This window comes from Haemaphysalis longicornis, unplaced genomic scaffold, assembly GCF_048455015.1.
Source record: "Haemaphysalis longicornis isolate Haplotype H1 unplaced genomic scaffold, Haemaphysalis longicornis Haplotype H1 scaffold_7, whole genome shotgun sequence".
In the NCBI taxonomy this organism is placed as follows: Eukaryota; Metazoa; Arthropoda; class Arachnida; order Ixodida; family Ixodidae; genus Haemaphysalis; species Haemaphysalis longicornis.
The window spans coordinates 5,510,960-5,528,015 of record NW_027526422.1 but is presented as its reverse complement, the minus strand read 5'-3'; the positions used below and the strand labels follow the sequence as shown (position 1 = coordinate 5,528,015).

At 50.5% G+C, this 17,056-nt stretch overlaps 1 protein-coding gene across 1 annotated transcript in view; it reads left to right on the top strand.

Moving 5' to 3' along the window:
- Nucleotides 1-4,016, top strand: part of Chas (chascon) — an 81,944-nt gene extending 77,928 nt beyond the window's left edge. The window contains exons 7-8 of the mRNA XM_077675787.1: nucleotides 236-451; nucleotides 1,120-4,016. Coding sequence (XP_077531913.1) covers nucleotides 236-451; nucleotides 1,120-2,850 — 1,947 coding nt within the window. The 3' untranslated portion in view covers nucleotides 2,851-4,016. The remainder of the gene's footprint in view (nucleotides 1-235; nucleotides 452-1,119) is intronic.
- Nucleotides 4,017-17,056: the final 13,040 nt, after the last annotated feature.

The window sequence follows — 17,056 nt, the reverse complement described above, 5'->3', positions numbered from 1 at the left end:
AGGGGTGGAACTCGAGAAGAAAACTTCCAAGCCCGCAAGACCACTTAAAGGCGTAGCGGCCTGGTAATTTCAGCGCAAGATAGGGCTTACTGCAGAAAAGAAAAAGTAGCAATGTCCCAGTCTCGGGTGGTTCATGCGCGGTGGCAACGAACATATGCCACGGTATCCGGCGAGGACCACACGCTCGCCGCGCCTGCAGCTGTTCAGCTGGCAAGTGACGATTGCGCGTGCGCAGGAGGAGATCCACCGCATGGCCGTGATGGTGCCGGAGGAGTCCCCGCTGGTGGGCATCCGGCCGGACCGGTTCCCGGGCAAGCTGACGCACTACAGCAGCCGCTCGCGCAAGGTCACCGACAAGGACGAAGTGAAGGAGATCTCCGAGGAGCGCGGCGGGGAGGTCACCAAGCAGACCACCAGGACGCACCACCACGAGGAGAAGGACGACGATGAGGCACGTACAGGCACACTTCCGCTACACCACTCACTTACTACTGTTTAGCCACTGCAGCGTATGGTACGGCGCGGCAAAGAACTGCTTGCGCGGCGACCCGGGAAGTTCAGGAAGCAAGGCAGAAAGTAACGAGTCACGCTGCTGAAGTAACGTGTGCATCCCAACCACACAAATATATTTTCACTTATTGCTCGTCGAATAGCTAAACAATGTAATACATAGCTTTTAAAACATACACATTAGTAAGGAGACAAATGTTTTATATGCGCAGCCATTCATTAGTGTATCCGTGGCGGTTTCTTGCGTACGTGTGATTGGTTACCGTTAGGGAGCGAACGGATTACGTTGACCCACATCAGGGTGTAACAGTGTAAATTCCGGCCCTGATATTACACATGCCTAATCAAATGCCCCTCTTCCTCCAAATGTATATTACTCCACCACACCCTCAGTATTATACCAAATATAAAACCACTTTGAGTCCAGTAGAGGGTGCAATCAATTTTTACATCACCGCACTACTCACTGCATTCTTACGGCGGAGTGACAGTTTTAACCATTCAAGACACGTAAGCTAGGTACCGTCGTTGTCGATTTGCATTGGTTTTTGTTCAGAAAAGTCTGTAAACTTGGTGTAAAAGCTTTGGCTATCATTTTCGTTATGACAGGTGCCTGAGGACGAAGCCGAAGGAAAAGACCTCCCTGCTGTGGAAAGGGAGACAAAGCGAAATTTCGAATACCTGCACGATGGGGCCGATATCAAAGTTCCGGACTCCATGCGGAAGCAGAAAGACTTGCTGTACCTTCAGGCCACGTCGCCCGAACGACACGACCCGGTGACGCGCAGGGCGTTGAGTCTCGAGGAGGAAGAGGAGATCCGAAACAGCGAGACGAACCGCTGGCTGGACCACCACTTCGGATCGGAGACTTCCGACGACGACGTTGTAAGGAGCAAGCACGGCGGCAACGTGATCAACGTAAAGATGAGTGAAGCCAAGAGGACTCCCACGCCGCCCGCCAAGCCACCCAGGGAGTCTCCCAACCTTATTTACGCGACGCCCTACTTCAAGTCCCCGTCACCAACACCCATGGACTCGACTCTCCGCAGCAGCAGATCGCAGCAAAAGACCACCTACCTCCGGGAGGAGAAGACTGACGGGCGCCATACCACGTCGAGCCCTCGCTCAAACTGGAAATCCAGCCCGTCCATCTACCAGGACGTCACGCGAGACCTGGACGAATCTCCGACGCGATACACCAAGGTCGACCGGTCGTACAGAGATCTCGAGAGCAGCTACAGACCTGTGGAGAGATCGAACATCGTCGGAAGTAGCGTCTTCACCAAGGAGGACCGAAGGATCAGCGAAAACCGACGGGTGACAGACGAGTACGACAGCAAGGTCAGGAAGGAGCAAGAAAGGGTCAAGTCGCCCGACTTGCGTCCCGTGCAGCGGTCGCAGTCGACGAGGACGCCGGAGAAGCCGGTCTCCCAGCCAGTGACGACGACCTACAACACGTACAGCCTCCCACGTGGGAAAACCACCCGTCGAACCACGCGCGTGGAGCAGACGTCGAAGACAAGCCGCGGAGTGCAGGCGGATCTCGACGACGAACCGTACACACCTTCCAGCTCGCGCTACGTGGTCCACACTGTGCGGGAGACGCAGAGCTTGCCCCGGCACCACCATCACCATCACCGGCACCACCATCACCACTCCTCGTCGCACCACCGGCACCGCAGCGAAGAGAACGAGGAGCACCGCCGCAGCGGCAGGAACCGCAGCCCCGAGTCCAACCTGTCCACGGCTTCGCGGCCCTCGAAGACCTTCTACTTCGGCGACAAGACCGACACCAGTTACCACGGCAGCCGCCACAAGCTGCACGCGCAGCCTGACGGCTACTTCACCATAGAGAAAGACCGCTACGTCCAGCCGCCGCGTCGCTTCCGGTCCGAACCGCGAGAGCAGCGATACTACTCCGTCGAAGACCTCACGACGCGCTCGTACGCGACGACGCCGACGTCCTCAGCCAAGAAGCCAACTTTTATCGACAGGCAGCGTTACTTTCCGGCCACGCCGCCGGCGAGCCCCCCGCCGAGGCTCGTAAAAATCACGAACGGCCGCTCGACTTCACCGTCGCCACCGGAGTCGCCGCGACCGTCGAGCCACCTTCTGCCGCCGCCGTCACCGTACGGCTCGCTCAGCCGCCGCTATCGCAGCCCGTCGCCTGTGGTGAACCTACCCTCGTTCACACCGCTCCAGAGCCCCGTTGAGATCAAGAGGCAACAGTCATCGAGCTCGTACAGCAGGTCGCACCAGCACAGGTCCACCACGTCCACAGCTGACGGCTCCAAGCCAGGGCCCAGTGTGGTCGAGGTCCGCAACTGGGACAGCCGATGAAGAGTCCTCCTCGTATACCCTGATGGTGCAGTTGCTCCAGCCAACCATGTTCCACGGGCTTGGAGCTCTGGGGGGGACTCGTCATCCCTGTGGCTGGCAACACCAGCGCAGAACGGAACCGTGCTGGGTTCGTCGAGATCATCAAGCTAGAGACTAGCCCAATGCTGAGCTGTAACTGGTCACCGAGAATGCGCGAACATTCCTTAACGCACTGTGCTCCTTGTTGCTGAGAATATGTGCCAGGACTTGTTAGGTTTACGTTTTGCTGTTTTAGGCATAGCTTAGATCTTAGGCGTTGCACCTGTGCTATAGGTGTCTTCGCACTGGTTGTGTTTGTTATTGTTACTATTAATGGTGCAATGGTTGCAGAGTTACGGCCTAAGCGTTGTGAGCAAACTGCCATGTCTGACGTGCAAATTGTTATTAAGAAAACTCGCGAAGAAAAACAGTACGCTAATTCGCTATGCAACCATTTTTAATGAATCACACATTAAGCCACTAAACCTGACCGTTAAGCTCTGGAGCATTTGTTGGTGATGTTGTGGATAACCTGGGAAATGTAACGAAAACTTCAAAGTATGCCTCGTAGATGTTAAAGTGCAATAAGCCCAACATAAAAAACCGAGAGTGGTAACGGCGTTCAAAATTACGTTCTTGACTTGGAAGCAACAGGACCATGAAGGTACACGTCTTCCTCACTGTCCGGTACCCATGTGCTCAAATATATATAAAGGAACGGCTGTGCCAAGAAGACGCTTTCTTTACACTCACCAAGCTGTACGAGAGTAATAAACCATCGCCGACAAAGCTGATCATAGCAAGTCCGAAGTGCCATTGATAAGGTTGTATCATTTACGAACGAGTAAATTGCGAACTGCTACCGCTTCCAAACTGAATAACAGTACGAAATAATCCAGAAATTGTGTAGTCCCCTTGCATCGCGCCTAAAACTCTTAACAACTCCGTAAGTCCAGATTAACAAACTATATTTTCGTCTCAAATCGTGTAAAATCACAGTCTGTTTTTTTTTCTTACATTAATTATTTGTCCTGTTAGTGTACAGAGATAAACAAGTAATGTTGTGCGCTACTATACTTGTGTGAATGCCATGACCATAGGTTTACAATGACGAGGACTGCCTTACAATAAAATCGCAGCTAAGACTACGCAGACGAGTATACGTGTTTCTCTTGTTGTTCTGTTGTTGTTTTTTAAGCATTCATGCACGTACCAGCGACGGAAAACAGTCGCACGAATTTGAGCCGGAAACGAGCTCTCCCCGCCTCAAAACTCGGGCGAATGTGACCCAAAACGTATACACTTAAGAAATCGCAGCAGGTAGGTTTCACCACAACACTCCAGAACGATCAATCAGCGTGCCAAACGTCCGAATTTGGCAAATGACGACGGCACGCTTACGATTAGAGTAAAAACTAGAATCTTGCGCAGGGACAACAGCGCGAGTGTGCGCCTTGCGCTGTTGTCCGAGCGCAGATTACATTTTTAAGCGTAGCATTTTTTGCCCAGTACTCCCACAGCTAGGACCGTGTAACGCCAAGCATTTCCACAGTAATGCAGATTTCGCTAAAGTTTCACTTGTAATCGTTATAATAGAGTAAATGGAGATCATTCGTCGGTCAAAATTTTGAAAACTAAAAATAAGAAAATTATAAAAATTACGGAAAATGGCGAACCCTAGAACGTTCAGCATTTCCACAATAATTCATATTTCGCGGAAGTTGCACCTGTAATCAATCGTTATAATAGCGTAAATGGAGATAATTGGTCGAACTAAAAATTTAAAAAAAAGAAAAATATAAAACAATTACGGAAAATGGCGAAACGTATAACGCCCTGCATTTCCACAATGATGGAGATGTCGCGGAAGTTGCACCTGCAATCGTTATAATAGCGTAGATGGAGATAATTGGTCGGGCAGGTTTTATAAAAACCAAGAAAATTGGCTGGAAAGAACTCACACTCAAGACAGGCGGCATAAGAATGCTACGCATTAGTAGACAATTCTCTGAATTTCTGGAGATATTTTTACCCTACTCGCATGCCCTACGCATGAGTAGACAATTCTCTGAATTTCTGGAGATATTTTTACCATACTCGCATGCCGGCCATCGCCATTCGCCAAATTCGCACGTTAACTCACGTTCATTGGTTGTTCCTGAGCGTTGTGGCTAAGCCCACCCACGGCGATTCGGGCACGTGCTTGCACTCGCCATGGCGACCTATGGCGAGTGCTCGTGCTTCCCTCCTTACCGCCTCCGATTTCCCGCCTCACTTTCACGAGCGTGACGTACCGCCTCTTCATGGGAGTCGTGATTGCTCAGCAGCTGGGCTGAATAGAAACGGCTTTTAACTCAAGCTGGTGGGCGAGTTGAACATCGGGCAGACGAGCACGAGCTGCAGGTCATAACGGCTTACAAGGACATCACCAGCCACTACAGGGAAGGCAGACGGCGGTACCCTGACCCGCACATATCGTTCAGCAGAGCGCAGCAAACGATCTATAGGCAAGTACAAGCAGGATCCTTCCCGCACCCATATCACCAAAGCATAATGTACACCGAAAGATATGAGAAAGAGTGTAGCTTCTGTGGGCAATTGGGCACGCTCCGGCACGTCATCGGATAGTGCGATTTCACCGACACCATCTCCCAACCCCTTACCCAACCTTCCACCACCCTTCCCACACCCCTTAACGAGCGATGGGAGACCTTGCTTACCAGCCCCGCCTTGGAAGACCAGCTCGTGCTGATCGCCAGGGGCCAGGCAACCAAGGAAGCATATGGGTCCCACAGAGAGGGAACCACCCCATCCGGCACGTAGTCACCGGAATTTCGCTTGGATAAATAAAGTTGTTCTCTCTCTCTCTTTTTTTTAAAAATGCAGAGCATTTCTTTAACTCACGATGTCACCCGTTCTTGGCGTCCGTAGTTGTCCGCATCGCTCGCCTCGACATGCCCGGCTCAGACGTTTCGCTATCGGCGCAATCAACATTCGATAGCGCGCCCAGGCACGTTTCAAGGACACTCTCTCCCCTCTCTCGGACTCAACGTGCGCCGAGGCTGCCAATTTTACTGCTGACGAGCGCTCTCTCGTCAGCAGTTGCCACAAGTGCAACAACATTAACGTAACCCAAACTACTTAACGTCGTGCGCCCCCGGAAATGCTCTGCATTTGATCATGCCCCTCGCGAGGGGGGTGTTTCACTGCGTCGCCATGCGACGGGTTTGCCACGCTTTAGTTTCAGTTCCGTATCTCCCCACCGCGGCCGTGGAGAGAAGGCGGCCGGCCGCGACTCTCGCCACCGCGGCGCTGCGGTTGCGAGTTGCACTAGGAAAGCAAGCGTCGTCTGCTAGCGGGGAGCGGAACGCGTTCCGCTCGGCATCTCCGGTCTTCGCCACTTCTGGCTGCGCACTGCAAAAGAAATAACTGTTTTTTTCTAACTCAACTGCCGAACTGATTTCGCCCTGGCAGTGGCCTGAAAGGTAACCTCTCTATCTTGACGCAGCAATCACGAGCACAGAAAAGAGCTGATTGATTGATTGTAGGGTTTAACGCGCCGACGCAGCGCAGGCGATGAGGCGCGCCGTAGTGGAGGGCTCCGGATTAATTTTGACCACCTGGGGATCTTTATCGTGCGCCGAAATCTCGTACACACGGGCGTTTTTGCTTTTCGCCTCCATCAGAAAAGCGGCCGCCGCGGCCGGGAATCGAACCCGCGACCTCGTGCTCAGCAGCGCAACGCCTTAGCCACTGAGCCACCGCGGCGGGTACAGAAAAGAGCTGTTCAATGTTCCGTTTCCTGGACAGAAAAAAAAAAAAACACCGTGCCCCATGCCCCTTTTTGCGCCAGTTAGATTGACTGTGGCTTCTAGGAATGTAATTTGGTGCCGTCATCCCGTAAAAGTGTACGTCTCTTCGTCTTGTCCGTCCCTGCAGCAAGTCCCAGCGCAGTTCCCCTACGATCCTATGCCAACCAGCCCGACACGAATGCTCTTGCGGACAGTTCAATGATTGTACGAGGTCGACGCGGTCACGGGGCACTTCTGTCCGGTCCAGTCGGACTGCACCTGCGCCACTAAGGGCTTCCATCAAGGCTGACGTACTGTGCCTCAAGCATTGAGCGGAAACCAAGTTTGTTGATGGGGCGGACGAGCCCTGCCTTCTGCATTTTGCCGATGACCTGGTACCAATGGCTCAGACTAGTCAGTGAGAATCTGCTGAGCATGCATGCCACTCCGGACTGACGGGCCTTGCCCATCAGTTCGCGTATTTCCAAACGCCTCGCTGCCCAGGGCTCCCTCCACGTGACATGTGTGGTGTCACTTCGCCCGCTACTTTACTAAGCAACTGCTAAAATAAGCCCGCCGCTCGGCCTCCGTGGCCTCGAGGTAGAGTTATAGCAGCACCTCAGCTGTGTTTAATAGAGGAGGCGATGCTTTTAAATACTGGCGCTGACGGCCTGGGTTCGAGCCCCAGCGGGTTCAACTGTTCCAATCTTTTTAAGCCGGCTGTTGATGATATATAAGCCACCGGTTCAGCCCCAACAAGTCTGCTGCTAGTACTCTCGCACGGGATAGCAGCGACACAACAGTGACGTGACACTCTGCCATGAGGAAATCGGCGATTTCTCTTCCTACAAATACCTCGGCGTAGTGCTTTTTGCTCCCACCATGAGGTCAAGGTTCGCCGGTCCACCATTCGGGCCATTCTTCGCCGCCAAGTCGGTGCGGCCAGTGCGGCTGCAATCGTTTCCTGGTGGCACTGGACATATGTGGTACATGCGTCGCCTTTTTAACACGAAAGGTTTTTATTCCCGGATACACGAGGATTTCGGTGACGCCATATCCCTCACGGAAGCGACGCCTACACAGCGAAGCAAGCGGTCTGTAAAGGGTGCACCCCTGCACACAGGGTCTTCTTGCGGGGAAGCAACCTCTAGTACTAAAGAGTACGTTATACTTAAGGTTGTTCGTTTTTGGGTTTTATATTTTAACACGGAGTGTTTTATGCCGCGATACCCCAAGATTTCACTGGCGTCATATCCGTCACGGAAATGACGCCTATACACCTTTGCCGAAGCGGCCCGCCAACAGGACGTCGCTCGCCAAGCACACAGAACAGCCGCCGACCGGAAAATCATGCTCAGCTGCAGATTTCGCTGAACATTTCACTTTCGTGTTTTACTGATTTTTATGACAGAGCAATCAACCATAGTTTCTGCTTCCATGGCACGAACGCCGTGGTGCACTAGCAAAAGTCACCCGGGAGTGGCTCTAAAGGCAGCAGCCTCCGGTGCGTTGAATCGCTGTTGGATGCCGTAGGTGTGGCCACAGAAATGGTGCCGGGAGACCTCGATGGGTCGCCCTTCGAAGCCCGACTGGTCTACCGCTGCCAGCTCAATTCATTTAACGTGAATATTGGGCGCGACGGATCTTCGATTATTAGGCACGTCCGCACCCGCTGGACGCACCATGTGTGCATTCTTGAAAAGAAGCACGGCTCTTTTCGGGACCCCGTCGGTGCCGAGGCCGTCACGGTATGGCCACATGACACGCGTTGTAGGGTGCGCGAAGAAAGGCAAGCCACGCGGCACGGTGTTTTGTGGGAAAGCCTATCCTGACGGTCTGCGCGCAGCACAAGGGTTCAATCGTTGACGAATTCCAACTGTATGAAAAACAACTTGAGGGAGGAAGAAAGGGAGAGAACTTGTATTCCCCCAAAAGCTAATTAAGGTGGTGGCAAGGCTAGAACTGGGGCTAGTTGGTTGTAGATACTTCTGAATCGCGCTATTTAATGCTTAAGCAGAAAAGGAACAACACACAGAGAGGCAGGACGATGCACCGGTGGTGACCGGGGTAGGAAGGTCCCGGGTGACCCTGGCCTAACAAGCGACGACGGCTTTTTGTACCACAGGTGTACCACAAGTGCCTAACGCCCTCGCCCAGTGCTCACCGTCTGGATAGGGGGCATTGCCACAGGAGGTGCACACCAACGATTTGGGCCGCCTTACGAGCGGGGCAGTGGGAGTACACGGCTTTTCGAGGCCCGTACTCTCCGCATACGGTTGTTCCTCAGCAAACTTTCGACGGCTAGGTGCGCAGAGGTGCGTGCCGTGCGTGTGGCGAGGCTGTTACTCTCGGACACCCCGACATCGGACGCACTCAACGGGGGTGGTAACATCATAGAGTTTATTAGCAGGTATATATTGTAAGAAACTCTATGGTGTACATGTGCGTGCAGCGGCGCGTACCAGGCGTCACCTGGAACCTTGGAGGGCGGCTGCAACGCAGAAACGCTAGCGTACTCAGACTGGTGCCTGTTTGTGGTCTGTACTCCTGTGTTATTTTTGTCATTTCATTTTTTTTTTCATTTATTCGCTTCTCTTATTATTTTTTGAATAGTATTTGTTGTGCACATCGGCATCTTTGCAAATATCCATTACAATCTTATCATCATCATCATCATAGTTCGCAATTTTTTAACAGCGTCAACCATGGAGAAAATGGCGTCAACCAAGCCGTACAGACCGAGAACAACGGCGCGTGCGTGAAACCGGGCTTCCATAGCATATTCCGTAGGTGACCGGTAAAAAGCGCAAAGGCTCACGGGTACGTCTTCTGCATCTGCTACTTCCGGTTCGAAAGCTCTCCTGTCTCCCGTCTTTCACGCGCGCCTTTCACGCGCGCGTGTGCATTTTGTTTATTTGTCACAGGCTGCTTACCTTTCAAAGAAACCCCTAGTAGGGTAAATTGTTGTTATTTATTGAATTCCCGATACATGAGCATTTTTCTTTTTTAGTGGAAACAGATTAAAAAAAAAACAAGCACACACGTGCGTGAATGCCACCGACGTACGAGAGGCCAAGAGAGCTCTCGAACCGGAAGTGGCGTGGCCCCGCGGGAGAAAACAATGTACCCATGAGCCTTTGCGCTTTTTAGCGGTCACCTATTCTGTCAAAACGGTTACTTGAAAATTGCTAAAGAGGGACGGTTCTAGATAAGACAATACACGCATCGATCATGACGGAGGAGTAGAATAGTATGCCTCTATCTTATAAAACAAATCATCATCATCATCACCCGCCTATCTACGCCCACTGCAGGTCAAAGGCCTCCCCCATTAATTTCTAATTACCCCGGTCCTGTGCTAACTGCGACCAATTTATCCCCGCAAACTTCTTGATCTCATCTGCCCATCTAACTTTCTGCCGCCCCTGGAACGCTTGCCTTCTCTATGGATCCAGTCTGTTACCCTTTATAACCAACGGTTATCTTGCCTTTGCATTACATGCCCTGCCCACGTCCATTTCTTCTTCTTAATTTCTACTAATATGTCCTTAACACGCGTTTGTTCCCTGACCCACTCCGCTCTCTTCTTGTCCCTTAATGTTACACCTGTCATCTTCCGCTCCATTGCGCGCTGAGTCGTTCTCAATTTAAGTTGAACCCTCTTAGTGAGCCTCCAAGTTTCTGCCCCGTAGGTGAGTACCGGTAAAATGCAGCTGCCATGCACTTTCTTCTTCAGGGACAATGGTAGGCTGCCATTCATTACCTGAGAATGCCTACCGAATGCCCTCCACACCCTAACCCCATTCTTATGCTTCTAATTATCTCTGCCTCATGGCAGTTATCCGGGGTCACAACTTGGCCTAAGTAGATACATTCGCTTACCACTCCCACTGCCTCACCACCTATCTGAAACCGCTGTGCTGTCCCGAGGTTATTGATCATTACTTTGGTTTTCTGCATATTAATTTTCTGCAAATTAATTTGCAATTAATTTTCTGCAAAGCATGCTTTGCAATTCGTCCCCGAGTTTACTTAGCAAGGCAACGTCATTAGCAAATCCGAGGTTACTGAGGTATTCTCTACTAACTCTTACTCCCACCTGTTCCCAATCCAACGTTCTGAATACTTCTTGTAAGCATGCTGTGAATAACATTGGAGAGATGGTGTCTCCTTGTCTGACGCCCTTCCTTATAGGTATTTTACTGCTCTCCTTATGGAGAATGATGGTAGCTGTGGACCCATTGTAGATATCCTCTAGTATTCTTACATAATGCTCATCTACACCCTGGTTCCGTAATGCTTGAATGACTGCTGAGGTTTTGACCGAGTCAAATGGTTTTTCATAATTTATGAAGCCTATACATAGGGGTTCAGTATACTCAGCCCACTTCTCTATCACCTGATTGATCGTGTGAATATGGTCCATTGTTGAATAACCTTTACGGAACCCTGCTTGTTCTTTAGGTTGACTGAAATCTAAGGTTGCAGAGATTCGGTTAGCGATTACCTTGGTAAATACCTTGTAGACGACTGACAGTAAGCTGATCGGCCTGTAATTTTTCAAGTCCTTCATGTCGCCTTTCTTATGGATTATGATGATGTTCGCGTTTCTCCAAGATTCCGGTACACTTGCGGTCATTAGGCATTGCGTATACAGGTTTGCCAGTTTTTCAAGTACAATTTTTCGCCATCCTTCAAGAGGTCTGCTGTTATCTGATCCTCACCAGGTGCTTTCCCCCTTTCATTTCTTTCAAAGCCTCCCTTACTTCGTCGGTCGTTACTGGTGGGATGTCTATCTCCTCTGAACTACTTTCTCATTGGGCATTATCCTGGATGTCCCGGCTACTGTACAGATCCCTATAGAACTCCTCGGCTACTGACTATTTTATCCCTATTTGTGATGGCATTGCCTTGCTTGTCTTTAAGTGCATACATCTGATTTTTCCCCACGCCAAGACGCCTCTTCACTGCTTTCAGGCTACCTCCGTTCTTTACAGCGCATTCGATCCTCTCCATATTATGCTTCCGTATGTAAGCTGTCTTACGCTTATTGATTAACTTCGAAAGCTCCGCTAGTTCTATTCTGTCAGCTGGGGTGGAGATTGTCATGGTTTGCCGTTTCCTAATTAGATCTTTAGTCTCCTGGGAAAGTTTACTAGTATCCTGTCTAGCCATCGTGCCCCCGACTTCTACTGCACACTCCGTGATAATGAGTTGAAGGTTGTCGCTGGCTTCCTGTGTCGTAAGCTCGGCTTCCTCGGTAAGAGCCGAGTATCGGTTCCGCAGCACGATCCTGAATTCTTCTACTTTACGTCTTACTGTTAGCTCATTAATCGGCTTCTTTCGTACCTGCTTGTTGCGGTCCCTCCTCAAATCTAGCCTAATTCAAGATCTTACCATACGGTGGTCACTACACCTTACCCTTCCGAGCACTTCCACATCCTTCATGACGCCAGGGTTATCGCATAATATGAAGTCTATTTCATTTTTGTGCTCCCCATTCGGGCTCCTCCACGTCCACTTCCGGCTCTCCCGTTTGCAGAAGAGGGTATTCATGATGCGTAGGTTATTCCGTTCTGCGAACTCGACTAGCAGGACCCCCCTGCTATTTATACAGCCCAGACCATAGTTCCCCACTGCCTTGTCTCCAGCCTGATAAAACACGTGCTGATACATATTTAGATCGTTCGCAGATGCGTTTACTTAGTGCGCGAAAAATCGTCGCGTGATCTTTCGGCGTGGTGTGGAAGCTTGAAGTCCCCGCCCCATCAGCCTTACCCGCCGTGCGGAGTGCAGGATTAATAGGCAAAATGATAAAAAAACGGCCCTAACGGAACCCAGAAAGTAAGATTGTCCCTTCCCAAAATGACGCTGCGGCGCAGAATATCGCAGCAGCAGACTACGCGCGCCACCGGGTGTTCTTGTGGACGTCACCGAGAAGCGAGGTATCATGGGAAGTCACGCTCGCACGGGGCGAGCAGGTATTTATACACCGCCCCCCCCCCCCCCACCAAAAAAAAAATTGGGCCCATCTCCCCGCGAGGGGGACTCGAGTAAATGCGTCGCATAGGGGGTGGGTGTATTGCGTTAACGTTTAGTGTTTGGGGAGTTGGTGGTAGTGAATGCGTTGTATCAGCAGCTTCTTGACGTAGTTTGAATGAGTCAAGGATATAAGGCGCGTTCGTAGCCTTTCATTCTGTGTCGGCTTTGTGGCGCAGTGGGTAGAGCACCATGTACCTTACGTTCCGCCCGCAGGGTCGTGGGATCGAAACCAGGCGCCGATAAGTATCATTTTTTTATATAGTGTAGGGGGAGGGGTGCGGACCTGTTGTTGAGAGCGAGGAGGGTAGCATGATGCGGGAGAGGAGGAGTGGGGGAGAGGGCGCGCCTGTGCGCTGAGCTGTTGCGGACGGACGGCGGACGCTACATGTGAGTTAAAGAAATGCTCTGCATTTAAAATTACGCCAACCTCCCCTCGCGGGAACCCTGGTGTGATGCGACGCTGAGGGGGTTCAAGCGAAAGCGGAGAGCAACCGTCGACCGAAAGGCGGCCGGAGAGCGGCACACCGGATATATGCGCAGCGCGCCCGAAGGAGAGGAGACCGCGGAGAGAGAGAGCACTGCACATGCGCAGCACCGCGCGCAGCGCCGCCCACCAACGGAGTGAGAGCGCGCTGGGCCGCACACTCGCAGATGTTGAGAGAGAGTGTTCGCTCTCACCCGGGCACGCGCCGGCGCCAGTGCGTCTGCCGCGGCTATGGCGCAACACAATCCAACACAATCCCCTTTAATTCAATCCAAATCCAAGCCAATCCAATACCCCTCGCGAGAGAGTGTTCGCTATCGAAGAGGAGAGGGGGTGAGCGGAGGAGAGTGCGGACGCCGACGACGACGACAGACGCACGCAGGAAGGACAGGGCCGCCGACAAGAGATGCTCTCGGCGTCGCATCTAAAAAGCTTCCACAACCACTAGCACCCTGCCCAGGGATTTTTACACCACCCCCAACTGCCCGCTACCCCCCACGAGGATTTCGACACCTCCACCCCCTTCCCAAAATCGAAATTCTGGATAAACCCCTGCGTGTGAGAAGGTGGACGAAACGATGCAGAATCGCGGCGCGGGCGAAAATTCAATGTTTTGATTTGCAGTAACTCCACTAAGGCTCGTAGCCAGAAAATATTTTTGCAGGGGGGTGAGGGGGGGGGGCACTTCCTGAAGGCCAAACTATTCGCGGTAGACACTAGATTTCAATATTTCTGGTAAAAATTTGTGAACTTAATTTATGCCAGTATTATATACTAGTACTTCAATGGCATTTATTTTGTGCGAACAATTGGTCTCAGCATATTTGATCAAAGTATACAAACAGCTAAAAAGAAAAAGCTAAAAATAAGCTGCAGAATACAGAAACTGGTTTTGTTGAGGCACACGTCCACAAGACGAGCTTACCACGGTGCCTGGCTTGGTACTGTAGGCTGCACTCTGGTTATGCCACACGAGTTCCGGCGAGATACTAGGAAGTTTTAGCATATCGCTACTGTGTTTGCGGTTATGGTTTATTGTGTTACCGGAAACCGCTGGCGACAGTAAATAAAGCCTGTGCCGGTAAGCTACCGTTCGCGGTAGCTCTTGCGCTGCGCTGTCGACTCCCGCAAACACGGTAAGCGGTAACGTAAACACGGTAACGCTATGCTAAAACTCTCTACTGTAGGCCACACGATCTACACCGAATGCTCTGCAGTCCTGAGCATTTTGCTTATTTAATGTCTGTACTTGGTGTATCGTGCTCTGAAGCTAAATATTGCATAGAGCCGCGGGTTGTGGTTAGACCGTGTGACGCCCTGCATTTCCACAAAAATGCAGATATCGCAGAAATTCCACCTGTAATCGCTATAATGGCGTAACTGGAGATAACTGGTCGCACGAAATTTTGAAATACTAAAAAAGAACGAAAGCATTAAAAAATACGGAAAATAGCAAAACGTATAACACATGGCATTTCCACAATAATGCAGATTTCGTGGAAGTTCCAAATGTAATCGTTGTAATAGCGTAAATGGAGATAATTGGTCGGACGCAATTTCGAAAAACTAAAAATAAGAAAAATATCAAATAATTACGGAAAATGGCAAAGCGTATACCGCATGGCATTTCCACAATAACACAGATTTCGCAAAAGTTCCACTTCTAATCATTGTAATAGTGTAGATGGGTGCAATTGGTCGAACGAAATTTTGAAAAACTGAAGAAATAATAAAAATATAAAATAACTATGGAAAATGGCGAACCACATATAACACCCTGCTTTTCCACAATGAAGATTTTGCAAAAGTTTCACCCGCAATCGTTATAATAGCGTAATTGGAGATAATTGGTCGGACAGGATTTAGAAACAAAAAATGTGGATGGAGAAAACTCGCACTCAAGGCAGGCAGCATAAGAATGCTACGCATTAGTAGAGGGAGACCTTAGTTTGATTCTATATACAGTACGTTTGCTTGGAAAAAGCCTTAAATTAAATAAGAGAACTCTACAACTGTAATGCTTAAAGATATTGCTGCGAAAACAGTGACCTTTGAAGGTATCTTGACTTTATAGTTCGTTCAGAAGTCTCCCACCACGAGGCCCACCAGTGTCACCAGTGGTCACCAGTGTCAGCGCAGTCATGGGCGAACAGCGCAAAATATTTTCAGACCGCCCTTGTCAAGTACTCTGAATACCCAAAACACAGGTAAATATGGCCATGAAATGGGGTTTAAGCTGCATGTTCAGCGCAGTTGTGGCTGGGAAGTTAAGAATTATAACAGGAGTCCCGTTATAACAGGAGATCAGAGGACTTAGGCCAGGGAGAATAATTTTTCCACTACGTGGCGTAAAAGACAGAACACAAGAAAGTTACGCCACCCACCTCAGCCACCACAGTCGTGTCCCGCGCAATCAACGCACTTCTGCCGACTCCTGGAGTACTGGAAGGCCTTGGAGACGGTCCCTTCCAGTGAATTTTGTTTTAGTGCGCTAATAAATCCGAGAACGTCGCAGATTAACTTTTCCGCAAAGCGCAAAAGTTTCAGCACTTTATAGAAAGTAACACGCAAAACTGGCTTGATTAGAATTTGCGCTATGTGTTTCCACAGCGTTCTCTGCATTTGGTAGCGCACCCCATGAACCAGATGTCTTTCCGAAAATTCGCCAACTAAAGTCATCCCAGAGTCTAACCCGCTTGAAGCACAACTATGGGTGAGGGCGGCAGGGCTGTGAGAACAGGACAGCCTGTCAGGACTCGGAAACATGGTTGCCTTTACGTGTAGTATGCGATTCTGCCAACATGTGGGGGCGGACCGGATGGTTTTCAGCAGGCGGAAAAACAGCAAAGGGTGTGGAGAAGAAGAAGAAAGGATGCCCAACCCAGGGGACATGGAAATTCTTCGTCCATTTCTTCTACCACCTTTCTTTTTTTCCCTTTTCGGGCCTTCTGCAGACACAAGACAGGCAGAAGGTGCAGCTGGCACCGCACTGGCCCAATGCCTGACTATGGTCCCTAGAAAGATTGAGCCTGAGGAAGGGCGTGTAACCGCAGTTCGGCCACTTCGCCATTCTGTACAGGCAATAGCGCCTCTCTATGGAGTGTTCATTCCGAGGGCCAAGGGCCAAGGGTAAACCATCGCCTCTCTGGATGCATAAGTGGACACATGTGGCCCTTCCGTACACGGCATCGATGAGAAGACCAAAGAAAAGATGTGGCGCATTCTGAGCTGCTGTCGAGAACGGCTTGGCCCCCAAAGCTGCATCCGCTGCTTTTGTTCCTGACCAGAGAGGGGAAGCCAAAGAAGAAGGGAACAGTTTTACAGAAGGGAACACTGGCTCTCACTTATGCGCGTTGCCAGGAAAATAGTTGGGGGTCGTCAAGCTAGAACCCCCACCCCCCTCTGGCTACAGGCCTGACTCCGCTAATACTAGTCGCTTTAAGAAAATTCTTGAAGGAGGTGTTTACTAGGACATTGACTTACCTGAAAATGGCAACAGCCATGTATTGGTAAAACCTCTTTCAGGGCCCTTTAAGCCTACATATGGCGTAACAAGGGCGAATGGCCAAGGCTCTCAGTCATAGTAGTAGACAGAAGAAAAAGACTCAAAGGAAAAAGGAAGATGTGTGGTATTTTTGCGTGAGCTCGTCAATCATGGCAAAAATAAGCGCATGAGGAACAAAGGACACAGAAAACAGGCCTTGGTAGTCCTTCATTCCTCCCATGCTTATTTTGGCCAGGATGATGATGACTGTGAAAAGAGACGTGCTAGATGCTGAGCTTTAGGCTCACAAAACTGCCTCAGACATATGCTCGGCAGTTGTCAGAGATCCAGGATGCTATGGTGAAAAACGCTACACCAGCATGTCCC